This window comes from Tupaia chinensis, unplaced genomic scaffold (assembly GCF_000334495.1).
Source record: "Tupaia chinensis unplaced genomic scaffold, TupChi_1.0 Scaffold146740_1, whole genome shotgun sequence".
Taxonomy (NCBI): Eukaryota; Metazoa; Chordata; class Mammalia; order Scandentia; family Tupaiidae; genus Tupaia; species Tupaia belangeri.
In genome coordinates this window covers 451,265-468,521 of record NW_006206595.1, presented here as the reverse complement: position 1 = coordinate 468,521, position 17,257 = coordinate 451,265, and the positions used below count along the sequence as shown (strand labels likewise).

At 42.4% G+C, this 17,257-nt stretch overlaps 1 protein-coding gene across 23 annotated transcripts in view; it reads right to left on the bottom strand.

The window, feature by feature from the left end:
* The window catches only part of LOC102475108 (poly(rC)-binding protein 2), a 23,399-nt gene extending 6,142 nt beyond the window's left edge, over window positions 1-17,257 (bottom strand). Inside the window, exons 1-13 of one of the 23 annotated variants that reach the window (XM_006169068.3) lie at window positions 17,097-17,256; window positions 16,497-16,520; window positions 16,375-16,407; window positions 15,877-15,993; window positions 10,433-10,564; window positions 9,392-9,520; window positions 8,308-8,394; window positions 6,367-6,459; window positions 5,254-5,295; window positions 3,933-4,005; window positions 3,378-3,416; window positions 2,382-2,437; window positions 1,301-1,470 (exon numbers count right to left, since the gene is read on the bottom strand). In XM_006169068.3, coding sequence (XP_006169130.1) covers window positions 1,301-1,470; window positions 2,382-2,437; window positions 3,378-3,416; window positions 3,933-4,005; window positions 5,254-5,295; window positions 6,367-6,459; window positions 8,308-8,394; window positions 9,392-9,520; window positions 10,433-10,564; window positions 15,877-15,993; window positions 16,375-16,407; window positions 16,497-16,520; window positions 17,097-17,165 — 1,064 coding nt within the window. In that variant the 5' untranslated portion in view covers window positions 17,166-17,256. Of the gene's footprint in view, window positions 1-1,296; window positions 1,471-2,381; window positions 2,438-3,377; window positions 3,417-3,932; window positions 4,006-5,253; window positions 5,296-6,366; window positions 6,460-8,307; window positions 8,395-9,391; window positions 9,521-10,432; window positions 10,565-15,876; window positions 15,994-16,374; window positions 16,408-16,496; window positions 16,521-17,096 lie in introns of those variants that run through there. The other 22 variants (XM_027768506.1, XM_006169069.3, XM_006169074.3 and 19 more) reach the window with 22 other exon arrangements.

The window sequence follows — 17,257 nt, the reverse complement described above, 5'->3', positions numbered from 1 at the left end:
TTTTTTTTCTTTACACGAAGAGACTCAAAGCAAAAAAAAAAAACTACCGGAAAACTGTTACATTCTTAACTAGGGATTAAAGATCATCATAAATGTATGGTCAACACAAGCATTCACAATATAGACTTCCTATTTATGAGTTCCTTTCTTCTGCACTAGATTCAGGAACTCATATAGAACTTATGCCATTGGGAACCAGTAGTTAGCGTAATGGCTATGTCACTGGACTCCCATGTAGTCGACTGTGGTTCGCGTCCTGGGCCCGGTGGCCTAAAACTCACGCTGGGCGCGTGTGCGTGCGTGCCCAAGATCCCGAGAGAATGGAGAAGGGATTGCGGCATGACCACCCCCCCTGGGGGGTGATTTCTCGCTTTCTGTCTCTATGTCTCTCTCTGTCTGTCTGGCAAGTGCATGCGCCCTATAGCGAAAACCTCAAAAAAACTTACGTCATAGAAAGCAGATACTTAAGAGGTAAATGACAACTTGGGGAGAGGTAATCCTCCCAAAAAAGGTAAAACTATGCTGCTTGGGAAATGGGCTACTAACACTAGTTTAAAATGTTAATAAGCAATAAATGTGACTTAAGCACATGAATTGATAAAGCAAGATGGGTATCCTATAAAAGCCCTGCAGGATACCCATCTGGCTGTGAATAGTCTCCTGTAATCGTGTATAGCAACATTAACTAAGTATGGAAAAGGGAAATAAAACCTGACAAGTCATGGGGTTGGGGTGAATAGAACACTTGGCATTGCTGAGCCTTTCGATACTTGAGCCTCCTTTTCCCTGTAAGTTTTGAACAATGGGACACATTTGCAATTTGATAAAAACAGATGTTTCCAGGAGAAATGGTAATGGCTGCCTCTGGGAAACTGCCTTATTGTCCATTGATGTTTATTTCAACTAGGCATGTTCTGGGCCCAAGAACCAATTAATTAAAAGAAACATTGGCCCATCCATATGACATGAATGAGACCCATATCTGGCTTTGTCAGTATGGGTGCTCTAGCCAGAACACTCTCCTACTAGGGAAAACATAAGCCATCCTTTCCAATCCCCAAACTATCAAAAGCCAAATATAATCTACCTATGTCTCCCCGTGCAAACTTAATGCAATGCAGTTACATTTTTTAAAGATTGAAGAAAGTCTAGATTCTAAATTATTTTTCTTTTCCTTTTTTCCTTTACTAGCTCTAACCAACCTACCACCCAAGTAACCCCCTATTTAATAATATACTGCAGCTTTTCCTAACACTTTAGTGGACTGGCATTAAGAAAACAAAAGGTAGGGCAATCTTACCTGACATTGATTAGATATTGAGCCAGGCTAATGCTGGCAGCAGATCCAGTGATGGTAACCTGCCTATCAGTAGATCCTTCCACTGGGTTCGCAATTTTGATCTGCGCCCCAGACATCTGACGGATCTCATTGATTTTGGCGCCTTGACGCCCGATGATGCAGCCAATCAACTTAAGAAAAACAAGAAGGTACACAAAATTAAGAGAAATTAATTGCTTGGTTAGGTCCAAGAATTCTACCCTAGCCCTCTGGCTCCTACAATCTGGGTCACAGTAATAGCAAAGACCATAGCAGTGGAAACGACAACCTACATCATACATTCTATCCATATACTCCTGATCGAAAAATGTCTTAAGTCTTAACCCATTCTGACTGACCACTTCAAGAAAGACCCAATTCTAAGCGAACTCACTTACTCCTAGGACCATGCTTTAGCACTTCTTTTGCGTTGAGAAGTAAAAACTTGGTTTAAATTCATACTAATACTGTGAATGTAAAAATATGGTTATTGAACACTGAACTATTGCTAAAGAGACTTATAAACGGAACATATTATTTTTATTATTCTCAATTTCAGTAACCACAGATGGTTAGTGAATACCACATTGGACAGTACAGGTCTAACATCATTTGCACCCAATGCTTTAAGGAAAAGGCTTTATTCAAATGCCATAAAAAAGGCAGGGACCAGCAAGCAGACAGTGTAATGGTTATGTTGCTGGACTTACACATGGCCAACCACAGTTAGAATCCTGGACCTGGCAGCTTGAAACTCATGCCAGGAGCATGTACGTGCACATGCATGCCCAAAATTCCTAGAGAAGGAATTGGGGCATGGCCATCTCTCTTGGGGGCTGATTTCTCACTTTATGTCTGTCTCTCCTGCTAGCACACATGGCTTAAAGCAAAAGTCTCTTTAAAAAAAAAAAAAAAAAAAAGCCACGAGAATTTCTATTTCAAAAAAAAAAAAAGGTCTTTCTTTCTCATGTGCCCTAAACACAACTGTTTTAATACTTCCTACATGAAATTTGTATACAGTATTCTACGTACTTTAAACAGTTTGGTGTCTTTATAAACTTACATCATTTGGAATGGTGAGTTCATGAGAAGTAGTCTGAGCAGATGCATCCAAACCTGCTAAAAGACAGAAGAGAGCAAGAAAGTTCAATACACAGTATTCGAAACTCCACTGATTTGCACATTAAACTAACAGAAAGAAATAAACTGGAAAACCAGCACTGGCTGTTGGGATTCATCACTAACTTGGAAGTCTCCATGGAGGAAAGAGGGGAAAGGGGTGTAGAAATAATGCTGGAAAGGTTCTTCTGTACACTCAGAAAAGCTGATTTCATGCCATTTTCTGCAAAGCCCCGCCTACTAGGGGTGATGGGAATGGAAGCAAGGGGCAAGGGAGTGTGGTATCCTCAAACAGGACCAAAAGCTAAACATCAAGTCCTTGTGTATTTCTACCCCTTTTCTGCTTAAGATTTCCTGTTGTGTTCCAATTTTATTTCACCTGATGCTCGCTAGCACCAGTGCCAATATCATGCCTCTTATTGGGTACCATGGACTTTTGGCACACATGCAGTGTTTCTTTAAATATACCTGTATCAGATTAACACCCTCCATCCCTATCCTCCTAACCTAGACTTGAAGGTCAGATAGAATGAAATGGCAGTCAGGTGAGGGGAGTTCATTTCATCAGATTTACTCCCTGTCTCTTGCTGAATAATTTGTTCTCGCTTTTGTTTTCCAAAGAAAAAGAAAAAAAAAAATCCTACCAGCAAACACCCACACCCATATATAAAGACATCTACACTGGACCCACACCAGCTGGCTAACTCTCAGACCTAGTCCTGTTCTCAGCTGTGGCTGCTGATCTCAACATTTTTAGAAGGGGGTTGGGCCAGATCCATCAAGGGACCCTCAGGGGCACCAGGCCCACCCCCTTTGCTCTCTCAGCTCCTCTCTGCCATGTGCATGTTGCTGGTATGGTTCATGGGCAGTGAAACAAGACTCCCACCAGTTTATTAATATAACAGTAGAATACTACAGATTTTTTTTTTTTAATCATTACCCCAATAGCCTTTCACCTCTGGAGAGCTGGATTCAATGCCTGTTAAGATACAAGTGAAAATGAGTTTGGTGGTCTCATCCTAACCCTATCGGACAAGTTATTCCTTATACAGAAAAAAAAAAGCCCCAAACAAAACAAAACAAAACAAAACAAACAAATAAAAAAAAAAAAAACTACACAATTTGGCACAAATGGATTGTTTCTACCCAAGTCTGTGAATAGCTGGTGGAGAGAAATGGGGTGCTGATCAGATCAAGGAGGCAGCAGTCATGATGGGTTAAAATAAGTATCGGCCTACCCTTTGCCTGACAAGCATCCCCAGAACTCACCCCCAAACCTTCCAGGGCCTTTTTCTTTTAGAATAACTCACCCCAAATGAAAATCACGTTAACAAACACATTACCTCCTTGGGTTTAGCCATAGTAGACAGGCAAGTTTAAACCAGCAGGATGCTGGGTAATGAAGTTTGTTTTAAACTGATGTCAAGCTGAGACCTTGGGACTGGCCTCTGTCTTGCACTATACCTTACAGAAATAAACACTGAGGTATCCATACCACTGAATCCGGTGTTGCCATGCGTCATAGGAAAATGAGACTGTTGCATTGCCAACTGGTGCAGCTTGGTCAACTGCAGGGAGGAAACAAGAGAGGCTGGCATTAGAAAAGTATGAAAGTCAGGGCTCAAGCACATTCAAATTTGAAAATGCAGAGCTCCTGTTCCTCAAAATTGACTCTACTATTTGAACTACAACAGAAGACAGGGATGGGGCTTTATATGATGATCCTGGGGATGGACAGAAAGAACATGAAGGGTAAGGGTTAGGAATAGGGAGTCAGTATAAGAGAATGAAAGCAACTTGGGCATCTGAAAAAGAAAAGCAACAGCACCCGCCCAACAATCATCCCCCTGTGGGCTACTTAATGAAGGTGTTTGCAGCCATTGCAACAGTTGCCCCAGGGACAAGCAGAGACAGGCTAGGTAAACAAACTGTGCAGTGGTGCTAGGGAAACACACCATGCAGGGTTCCATCAGTACTGGGAAGAGGGAAGGAGACGAGGGGGGGGCAGGGAGACTGCAAGGAGTAGAGAGGATAAGATGAAACCAAACTGGGTTTAGAGTCCCCACCACCACCTCTTGACTTCTACAGCTATTTTTCTGTATCTATATAAGCTCCTGGCTGTTGTAAAATAATCCCTTCTAGGTCTATTTCCCCATCTCCTGGTGCCTACCACTAACCAAGAGCCAAACTCAACTTCTCAAGTCTAATTCTCAGTCCCTGGAAAGGTTAGTAAGGATTAAAGAGTGGAGAAAGAAAGGTCCTTAAACAAAATCTAAATGCATCACTGTAGACTTTTTAGTGGCAAGGAAGGTTTTGAATTGAATTCCCAAGTGCTCAACTTCCTGTCCCTCCTTATGCAAATAAACCCTTTCCCCATCCCTCCAAATACTTTTAAAATTGTCACCTCAGACTGATGAGTACCCAAGAGGAAACCAGAACCTCCCACTCCCCCCCATGAGGAGGACTCCATGCAGGGAAACATAGTCCACTGTCAATTTCAACTGTGCCCCGAGACAAGGAATGACAGTGTACTATGGAATGTTTCTCCTTTAGAGTAACCTGAAACGTGGGGGAAAGGAGAAGCTATAATCTGCTGGATCATAATTTCCAGGAATTAAATGTCAAAAGGCAATGCCCTAATTAAAGATTTTTAAAGACTCATTATTTAAGAGCTGAAATAAAGGGTTCACCTTGTGAGGAAAACAATACAACAAATGTTTTAAGACCCAACTCACTTCTGGCTATTCGGAAGAAAGGAGTGAGACAATTTTGGATGGGAAAGGGAGCTTTTCAAAAGAAGTGAAAACAAAACTTACATCTGGCTGTGGAATGGCATACTGTCCTTGAATGGTATAGGCCTACAAAAGGAGGAAAACAGTTCCTATTAAAAACCAATCACGGACAGCCACCCAGTGGGGGGAAAAACAGATTTCAACTAGCCAGGAAGCCAGAGTTGAACTAGAGAATGGGGAGGCCAGGGATTGAGGCAGAAGATGGAATTTCACAAATACAGTCAGACACGAGTTGGCCTTCTTTGAACCCTAAATATAATGACTTTATTCCAGGGATCCTATAAAGGTTGCCAAATTCCCTACAATCAAAGGCAAAATATATCTTTCTTAATGAAAACGTGGGAAGTGAGATTAAGTAATGCCTCCAATAACCAAGCCCCTCCCTTCCTCCCTGTATACAAGATAGCCTAGGAGGAAAAATGGGTGTCTTCCCTCACCACCCCACCCCTTCTACCACTTGTGGTGACATGAATGATTTGTATCTGCAAACCTACATGGCATGTTTTGAAACACTTGCCCTTCTCTAACTTAACTTTCCTCTACATCTGCCTAAAGATCTTAAAGGTAACTGGGTTCCCTAACACTAGGGAGCCGACCACAGGAACACAAAAATCACTGTGTTCTAAGTCCTGCCTTTTCCCACCTCCCCTCCTTTAAAACGGTACTTGCAGCTCCCACTATGCCCTCCTCCCCCCACACCATAACCTCAGAAAAGGGAGCTAAGTCTTCAGGGCAATGGGGTGGGGAATAAGGAGGAAAGGAAAAAGGAAAAGGGAAGGGAAGGAAGGAGTGGCTGGTTAACAGGATGTGAAGTTTCTCACATCACAGTGGCCAGTAACCCCAAAAGCACACCCAGGTGGGAGTGGGAGGAAGGTGAAAATGGGGTGGGAGGAATGGGATGGGGGAAGAGGGGTTTAACAAAAAAAAATAAAAAATTTTAAAAAAAGAGTTGGTGTTACCATCTGGTGGGCTACGCGGCCTGTGTGAAATGAGGTGGGGGGGGTCAGTCCAGGTCCCCGTGGACAGGTGGTGTCCACAGCACAAAAATCACCAGCGCCACTGGCCCCCCGCGTGTTGGCAGTCTCGGCTGAGGCGGAAGGATTGAGTGAGCCTTGGAGACTGAACATCCCCTCTCACCTCTAGAGGTGGTCCCTCCAGGTCAGGGTTGAGGCACATGGACGGGGTGGTGTGGGGAAAGCTCGCACTGTCGCTGCCTGTGCTGTACCTGTCCTGTGGATAAATAGAGGATTTCAGTCTCCAGGGCTGTCAATCCGGCACCTTGTCACCAGCATGAAATTCACACAAAAAAAGTTGTTTATTTTTGTCTTTTTTCCTTTAAAAAGGAGCTCACGACACAATTTGAAACGAGCTGCAATCAGTGAATTAAAAAAAAAAAAAAAGTTACCTAGTGGCAGATTTCACACTGCACGGGCTATTTCAAGTTAAGAATGAAAGAGCAGGGCAACAGAGTTGATGCCAACTGTGGTCGGTGTGGGATTAAACTGAACCCCTATAGAGCCACTGTGCCACAAAGAACAAAAGACACAGATCCATCTGTGGACACTATATGAACTAGTCCACTTAAAAAGGCCTGGGCGAATGATCCATGACAAGGCCACTCTTGGAAGAAGGTGCAAAGCTTTTAGAGAGTTGTCAACTGGATAAAGGAGAGGGAAGCAAAGAGGTATGAAGAGGTAGGAAGAATGGGGAGGGAAGAAAAGGGAAGGGAAGGAGAATTACAAGTAAAGAAGATTGCTGCCACACAGCATGGGACTAACATTCCAAATGGGAATGGAAAAATCCATAAAAGCAAGAACCTAAGGTTTCTGGAAAGAAGGGAAACTCCTAAGGCTAATCCACCTGGCTACAGACTCTGAGTCTTTGCTTACTTACCCATTTTCCCACCTGACTATCCAGACTAACTGTGAGCAAACCAGTTTGTACAAAGGATAGCACTAAAAGGAAGGTACTGAGCTGTCTCTAACACTGTGGAGTGATTACTGTCTTGTGAAAGCTCCCAGGACTATGTGACAAACCAAGCCTCCCAAAACTTGTTTAGTTCTATGCCAATTCATCAGAGTGGGTATGAGATTGACTCCAAGTTTATACATCTCCTCTAAAAGACAAATAAGATGGACCTAGTTCAATAAATACACTTTAACAAGCCAGCCCCCAAGTGGGAAAAGGCACTTTGAGCAATGCATTTGCTTAGGCAGCTACCAAAATGAAGGTCACCATTTCAATCTGAATCCCAGTATTTTAAAAACCTGTTTACTCCTCAAATACTAATTAACAAAGCACAAAACTGCCATGGTGATCAAAGCTCATCATAAAAATCTAACTTCAGGATAAACCATACACCAAAGAAAAAGAGATTAGATTGGTGAGGAAGAGCAGAGGCCAATGGGGTGCTCTGGTGTTCTTACTAACACTGAAAGTCATAGCACCACAGCCCCACATGCTCAACCTCCCTTCTATTCTTGCACACTTAACTGGTACCCCAGCTGATTTCAGTAATGCCATGTGGGTTCTTACCAGTGTTTATGAAGTTAAGAGCCTAAGGAACACCACACTGGAGTTTGGGAGTGAAAGGGTAGGAGTAAGGGAGGTGAGGTGGAGGGAGGAGAAGTTTGTAGGACACTCAAGCTTAGGAACCGACACCCGCCCCCAATTTTGAGATCATCCAGAATCTCCTTCAGAGGTCCAACTCTTTGCTACCTTTATTCAGACCTCTAAAGCTCACCCCACATCTATAAAACAATGGATGGGGTGAGGGTAGGGAACAAAAGTACTGACACCAAGGCAATTTAACTTTTTCTAACCCAGCCCACCTTAAATTAACAAATAAATTACCTCTTCCGAGTGCCTACAAAACTTCCATTGCCTGCTAAAAATTAAATGAGGGCTTGGCATTCATAGCTTTCTCTGATACAAAAAAATAAAACTAAAAGCAGGTCAAACTATGGCCAGAGTAAAGGTTTCAGCAAGCATGCAGAGTGGCGTGGTGTGCTGCTGGCAAAGTTGACATTTCCAATATAATCACTGTTCATTCTAGCCCACCAATAAGAATGTTCTTACCTGACCACCTGCAAAGATGACTGGAGAACTGGACGGCTTGGGCCGGTACGGGATGGTCACGCCCTTCGGGGGGGACTGGGAGAGAGTCAGAGGGGAAAAAAACAAAAAGAGATAAGGTTTCAAAGCTGCTTCAGCTGTGTGGCTTTAGCTCACACAGATCAGTTTAATTAAAAACTGTAATATTTCCATACCCTCTCCTACCAAATTGTCTCTGGCTAAAGCTAATCTCAAAACTACCTACAGTTATCCACTTTTATAGTAGTCAGACAGATCTGTGAATTAAACAGATCACATTATTTTTCAAGGCAGATGCCCCTGCAATAATCTTAGGGGCACATTTCCAGGTTTTAAATACATTTAATGAACATGAAAAACTTCTACCTGCACACATGCACATTTTAGTTAACAATTTTTAAGATCTCGCATTTTGGGCTGAGTTGGAAATAAAGTACACCAAGACAGTATATCTCAAAAATGAAAGACACTGAATTCTAAGTTCAAATCAAGATTTTCCTAAAACCTACTCTAATATTCTACTTTCTTTACTCACCAATATGGGACCAACTCCATATCAAAACTCTAAAAAGGTTTTATTTCCTTTTATTGTAATGTATTTTTTAGTAGACTATATTATCAGAACCTCACAGTCATTCAAAAATGCCATTGTGGTACATTTTTCTACACTAATGTAGCTAAAATTTTCAATACACCCTACTTCGAAGTGAAAAATTAAAAGAACGTCTCCAAGTTCCACAACATCGAAACACAGTAATCCATAAAATATGCTTCACAAGAATTCAAATACCTCTTTTGTCCAGTCAGACCAAGCAGTGACCCTTTACCAACTGTGCTAGAATTACCGTCAACCTGAAGATTACTGCTGCTTAGCAGTTTCTATTTTTGCTCAGAGACCATAAGAAAAGTCAAAGCTAGGGGAAGGAAAATATGAACTCAGCGAACCTTTCCCCACCCCCACTGGAGGCTTCTAACAGCTCCACCTAATTCTAGTCTTACTAAATATAGATCAGTCCCTTGTCCCTAGAATCGCCCTCCCCCCACTCTCAGCATGAGCCTGAAGGCTTACCTCCAACATGACCACGCAGATCTGTTTGACGCACTCAATGATGGATTGCGGAATGCCAGCAATAGTGATGGCCCGCTCAGTAGAGTTGGGGAGCATATCCCCTGCCACCTGGACCTGAGCCCCTGTACTCTGGGGTAAAAAGAAATTCAGTATCAGAGAAACACATCTCATGCTCTTTCAAGTATTCCTGGCAACAAGGTTAGAGTCTAAAGCTCAATGGAAACTTAACCCCATCTTCTCCCATCTTCCCCTTTCATTCTAGCTTCCCACTCCTCCCTTATTCCATATAAGGTTTAAAGGGAGTCAGAATCAAATTAACCCCTGAAAGATAAAAATAAACCTGAGAAGACAGCCTAAATTTAATCTGTTCTCAAGAAAAATGTCCTTCTAGATAATTTCGTGGATCAACCCTCCCCCCATCCACCAAAACACAATATAATCTACCATTTATTTACTTACTAAACAAGTATTTAATATCAAGCCCACTCCATGTGCCAAACACCATTCCAAGTACTTGGAACACATCAACTAACCAAACCATGAACTCTGCTCTTATTGGCATATACAACCCCCAAAAGCTTCAACTGATCTTCCTTTAAAAGGCATTCAAATTTCATTTTAATACCAATTCAATAACTTTGACACATTAAAAGCTTCCACAATTCAATGTAACTTCCACAACTAAAAAGATTACAACTGAAATAATTCACCATCTTTTCCTTGCAATCGAGAAATTCTGTCAAAATTATGCTATTATATATCAAACTGAAACCTCTTTCCTCATGAATTTTTTTTAAAAGAATTATATAGCCTCATGAAAATGTGGCCCCAAACTGGAAACTGTCACGAAATATATGGATATTCTGTTTTTCATGTTCTGCTTATTAGAACCTAGACTGTTTAAAAAAAAAATTTGTAATACTTTTATTTCCAGTATAATCAAAGAGCAATACTCTATGACTATTTCTTTAATACAGAGATAGTACAGCCACATTTGAAACAAAGAGTTAACGTTTCTGAAAGCAACACAAAGCCACCAACCTCTCGAATTTCCTTGATCTTGCAACCACCTTTTCCAATGAGAGAGCCACACTGACTAGCAGGGACCACCAGCCTCAGGGTGACTGGGGGTCTACTGGCAGCTGTGCTATTGGTCATAGAGCTGCTAATGTCCTACAAGAATAAGAAAATTACTCAGAGTAACAGAAGAATAAATAGTTTAAGCAGATGTCCAGGAATCCATAACTGCCATAAAACAATCACTTAGCCTTAACCTTACTAAGGGACATGTCATAACCCACCACTAACAAATGTTCAAATACCATATACTCCTCCACAAGCTATTTATGAAAAGATGAAAAATTCTTACATTTTTCTGAACTAGCCATAATCATATTTTCCTTCACCCTGGGAAATGTACTTGGTAGTAGGAAAATTGACTGTTTTACAAATTATAGTTTGCTGGGCAATGGAAAAAAACCATTGATGTCAGAAATAAGCCAAATATGGGGTCAGTCAGTGGGGTGGTGATTAAGGCAGCTGGATCCCACAGAGCTGACTACGTGGTTCAAGTCTTGGAACCAGAGGCTTGAGATACAAGTCAGAGAGACCAGCAGATGGTCTAATGGTTACATCACTGGAATCCCATAGCCAACGGTGGTTCAAGTCCCAGACCAGGCAGCATAAAATTAATGCCAGGCAAGTGTGCATACATACCCATCCCCACTTGGGGGTGATTTCTTGCTTTCTATCCCTCTGGCAAGCACACATGCCCTATAGCAAAAATCTCTTAAAAAAAAAAAAAAAAAGATACAAGCCAGGCGCGCGCGCGCGCGCGCGCGCGCGCGTGTGTGTGTGTGTGTGTGTATGCCCAAAATCCCAAGAGGAAAATGGAATTATAACTGCTGTGTGGTCATCTCCTGCAGAAAGTGCTTTCTCACTATCTTTCCGTCTCTCTCCAGTGCGCACACATGCCCTATAGCAAAAATTAAAACAAATATTAACAGAAAGATAAAACAATACAGGGTCAGCAGGTGTGGTGGTTGGGACACTGAACCTTCAAGTCCTGGACCTGGAGGCTTGCTTTCTTGCCTTCTCCCTTCTCCCCCCCCCCGACTGGTGAGTGTGTGCGCCCTATAGCATATTAAAAATAATACTGGGACCAGCAGTTAGCGTAATGGCTATGTCACTGGACTCCCCATAGTCGACCACGGTTCAAGACCCAGACCAGGACCCGGTGGCTTAAACTCACGCCAGGTGTGAGTGCGTGCCCAAGATCCCAAGAGGAGAATGGAGAAGGGATTGCGGTGTGGCCATTCCCCCTGGGGGGTGATTTCTCACTTTCTGTCTCTGTCTGTCTGCCTGGCGAGTGCACATGCCCTATAGTAAAAACCTCTCCCAAAATAAATAAATAATAATAATAATGTTTAGTAGATTTAAATTCTTTATCTAAAAATAAAGACAAAACAATGCAACCAATTCAAACCACCAACTCTTAGAAAACTATAAAGATTACATACAGGCCAGCCCTATGGCCTAATAGTTAAGAGAGTTAAATCCCACATGGCCATCTCAATAGCTCAAATCCCAGCCCCAGCAGCTTGAACAACATGCCAGGCATGTGTGCATATGCCCTCAAATCCCAACAGGATGGAGGCCTGAAGAAGGGATGGCATTGTGATCACATGCAATGGGGGTGCTTTCTCCCTATCCTTGTCTTAGCACACATGCCTTTCGGCAATTAAAAAACAACCAAACATTAAAGATTACAAAGTCAGGAAACAAAAAAGTAAGCATACTCTATTATTGCTAAAATTTTTGTGGTAAACAGTATAGTATCACTGTACAGATCATAAAATACTGGGTCATGTGAAAAGACTTTTTTGGTTTTCTATGCAAAATGCATCATGACTTTTCCAACAACCCTATAAAAGCTCAGAGCACTCGTTTCAATCATATCTGAAGATACAGATTTGAGATAAAAAGTCTATAGTAGAGCTGGCCCCATAACACAGCACACTTAAGTGCTGCAGAGAATCCCACAGTCAGCTAAGGATTTCAGTCCCAACCCTGAAAGCTTGAAAATGGGACCAGTAGTTATTTGGTGTAATGATTATGTCACTGGACTCCCATGTAGTTGACCGCAGTTCAAGTCCCGGACCTGGTGCCTTAAACTCACGCCAGGTGCGTGTGCATGCATGTCCAAGATCCAAGAGGAGAATGGAGAAGGGATTGTGGCGTGGCCATCTCCCCTGGGGGGTGATTTCTTGTTTTCCCTCTGTCTCTCTAACGAGCAAAAACCTCTCCAAAAACAAAAAAACATACCAGACGCATGCATGCATGCATGCATACTCAGGACTCTGATGGGATGGAAAACTGGAGGAAAAAAAGTACCACACTGTAACCAGGAAATCCTTGGGGAATCTTCCCCCAGGGCCCCACATTAAAAAAAAAAAAAAAAAAAACAAGGACCATCAGTTTGGCGTAATGGCTATGTCACTGGACTCCCATGTAGCCCATCGCGGTTTGAGTCCCAGACTTGGTGGCTTAAACTCACACTGGTAGAGTGTGTGTGCCCAAGATCCCGATAGGAAAATGGAGAAGGGACTGCAACGTGGCCATCTCCTCCCCACCAGGTGTGATTTCTCGCTTTCTGTCTGGAGAGTGCACACACCCTATAGCAAAAACCTCTCCAGGAAAATAAATAAATAAATAAATCGCTTCTCAGCCTACATCTGGAAACTGCTTAAGCAAAAGTAAAAGCCATTTCTCACTCATTTAAATAATGAATAGATGTTCTAAATGTTTTCTTAGGCCACAAATTCTGAACCAACAGTCTTACAGGTCAAGATAAACATTTCTGATCTTTTAAAGGGTAAGATTTCAGGCACCATTAAGTACCAACCACCAACCAAGCAGAACTCCTCTGTCCGTGGTATCAATTGCACAATTAGCTACATGGGGGCGGGGGGAGGGGGGGAACAACACAACACTGAGGACAATGGTCCTTCAGCCTCTGAAGGCTAGAGGGAAAAAAACTTCCTTCTGACAAACCGAATCACACCTCTGGCATGGGTACTTTGCTTCAGATGAAATAAATCTATACCATAACACTGACTCAATGCTTATCAGATGGATCGTTTTTAAAAAAGAGTTGATTTTATTTATTCATTCATGTTTTTTTGGGGGGGAGAGAGATTTTTGCTATAGGGCGCATGCGCTCACCAGACAGAGATAGACATAGAGAAAGAAAACGAGAAATCACCCCCCCCCAGGGGGGATGGCCACGCTGCAATCCCCTCTCCTCCATTCTCCTCTCGGGATCCTGGACATGCACATGCGCCCTGCATGAGTTTTAAGCCACCGGGTCCGGGACGCGAACTGCGGTCGACTACGTGGGAGTCCAGCGACATAGCCATTACGCTAACTGCTGGTTCCCTTTATTCATTCATTTTTAAAAGATTCATTTAATTCCATTTGTTATTATTTTTTAATTTGACCAGAGAGACAGACACACACAGTAGGGAGAAGTGAAAAGCAAGTCACCAGGTCCGGGATTCGAATCATGGTTAGCGATATGGGAGTGACCAGCACCTTAACCACCATGCCATCTGCGTTCCTCAGATGGGTCTTTTTTTTTTTTTTTTTTAACATAACAGCATCTGGAGTTGGAAAATAATCTGTATTAAAAATTGAATATATGTTCAGCTGAGACCCTAGGTAAGTTAACTGAGTTAACTCAATTGGAATATAGGAGGTCAAAAGTTTGTTTTTAGTTTTTGCTATCGGGCACGGGGGCAAGAGGGAGAGCGAGTGAGAGAGGAAAAAAATCATCCAGTGGTGGTGATCACACCACAATCTTTCTCCTCTACTCTTCTCTTGGGATTTTGAGCATATACGCGGCATGGTGTAAGCTGCTAGGTCTGGGACTTGAATCCATAGTCAGCCACTGTGAGATCCAGCCACCTTAACCATTACAACACTGACTGGCACAGGAGGCAGTTAAGGTTACCAGACAAATGATAGCATGCCTTCAAAGTGGTTTGAAAAACAAACAAAAAATATATGCTTGCTTTTCCATACACGGTCTTTTATATTTAGTCCCTGAAGATTCTCAAGCCTTTTCTTTTCTTTGGCCATGGGGCACTCACACTCACCAGAGACAGAAACAGAAAAAGTGAGAAATCACCCCCACGGAGGATAACCATACCACAATCCCTTTTCCTCCACTTTCAGGATTTGGGGCATACATGCACACATGTCCACCTTGAATTTCAAACTGCTGGGTCTAGCCATGTGGGAGCCTACTACCTTAACCACCAGGCCACCTGCTGACCCCAAAGTACCTTAGCCACCACACCACCTGCTGACCCTAAACCACTTTATTTTTAAAGTCAGAGGATCCTTTTACTCACCAGAGACAGACAGAGGGATAGAGAAATTACCTCCCAATGGGGCAGTTATGCTAAAATCTTTGTAATTTCTCTTTTCTGGTTGAGATTTGAGGCTTATGCATGGTAATTTCCCCCCCCCCAAAACACAAGGGGTGGAACTCAAACAGTGGTCCACCATATGAGATCTGATTCTTTTAACCAGGCGGCTATGGGTCAGCCCAGGATTTTTGTTGTAATGATTTAAAGTGATTCTTTTTTTTTTTTTTGGAGAGGTTTTTTCGCTATAGGGCGCATGCGCTCGCCAGACAGACAGAGAGAGACATAGAGACAGAAAGCGAGAAATCACCCCCCAGGGGGGATGGTCACGCCGCAATCCCTTCTCCTCCATTCTCCTCTCGGGATCTTGGGCACGTACGCACACGCGCCCGGCGTGAGTTTTAAGCCACCGGGTCCGGGACGCGAACCGCGGTCGACTACCTGGGAGTCCAGCGACACAGCCATTACGCTAACTGCTGGTTCCCATTTAAAGTGATTCTTTAAAAAAAAAAAAAACTACAGGTAGTCAAATTCTGGAAAATGCTGTAGAGCAATGGACTCATTTATGGATTTTTTAAAAAAGAATTACTGATTTTATTATTACTACCTGCTTTTAATTTACTATAGAGCATACACACTCATAAAAAGAGAGAAAACAAGAATGCAACTGCCAGGTCTGGGGCTTGAACCATGATGGATGATATGGGAGTCCAGCACCTTCACCACAATGCTGCCACCTGTCCACACCACCATTTATGGATTTTTATAATCTAGTATGTCCTCAAATTAAAAAACTTAAGGGGGCCAGCAGGTTCCATCGTGGTTGAGGTGCTGGATTCCCACATGGCTGACTGCAGTTTGACTCCCAAACCTGGTTTGCTTTCTCACTTTCTTCCCTCTCTCTGGGGAGCACATGTGTCTTACAGCAAAAATGTTAGGAATAAAAATAAAATTAATTATTTTTAAAAATTCAAAACCCTTAGGAAATAAGAAAGATATCAATATATAGAAGCACTTAAAAAAATGGAGGATGGAGACAAAGAGGGAACAACAAACCTCTTCCAGTTTGTCAATGATCATAGCAAAAGCTTTGAAGATGGCATTAGTAGGTCCAGCCAAAGTGATTATTCTCTCAGGACAATTCCCTTCTGAGATGTTGATACGTGCACCACTCTGGGTAAGAAACAAAGCCAAGAGATTACAAACAACTAGACATAAACACATACAGGATACATAAACCTCTCCTAAATAAGATGGGCAACAACTGCATACACATTGAACATTATCCTGATAGAAGGTTAAAAACAGCATCATTTCAAACACTGTTACTTGTCTGTCCTCAAATAGAGCCTATAGCAGCTGTCTTAAGTCTTGAATGAACTCTGAGACTTCTTAGAACTACATTTCTCAATGACTGCTGTCATTACAAATAACCAGCCAGAAAAATACCAGCTTCTTCTGAGAACTTTTCCCCTCCAATTCCTCTAACAGAATTTTCACGTTTTAATAGTTTATTTTCCAAGATCAACATTCCCAAAGCCCTCTATAACTTACCTCCTCGCGCATCTTCTTAACTGATTCTCCTTTCTGTAAGAGGAAAAGTCAAAAGTATGAGCACTGACTGCTATTTCAACCCAGACTACATAGTAATTAGGGCTGAAGTGAAATTGTCTTACCTTTCCGATGATACTGCCAACTTCCTGCAATGGAGAAAACCAGTGTTAGCAAGTGGAAACTTAGAGGTGTGTTCATTAGTAGGAAAAGGAGTTTTAACTGTCTACCTAACCAACTGCTATCTGTGCCAATTACTATCCCAAAGGAATAGAAAGATTCTAAGATTTACTGGTAGGGGGCAGGTAGGGAAGTATTCTTCTCTTTAATGCCACAGGAATGTGACTAAATGCTATCTTTGTGTTTAATATGTTATTTTCCTAAGTACCAAGTATATCTCCATCACCTTCAAGTTTTCAAAAAATGTTTTGGGTTAAGGTAACCTACCTATCACAAACACATCAACCTCTATGAGGAAAATCTTCTCATCCAGGTATGAGCTGAGTCTGGCTCTATAGAGCCTCTAGTTAAACCTTTCCTGCTCAGTGGAGCCTCCTAGTAAAGTCTGTCAATTTTCCTACTCCACTCACATCTACACTGTTAGGGAAGTGTGCTGAAGCCAGACACCCTACAGTGCTAATCTGATGAGCTCCTAGATGCATGTCTGCTCTTCCTGGCCCTCCCCTAGCAGTTACTATGACCCAATTTCCCAAGCAGATGCATACCTTGCCATGCATAAGTAGCCGGATGGTGAGAGTGACATTTAATCCACCTTCAATCACACCGGTGTCCATGTCTAGCAGTGTTCTGGGGAGCTGGACTTTGAGTGGTCAAGTCTTTGGTCACTGGTGGGGGTGAAAGCCAAAAACTAAAATGTAAACATGAC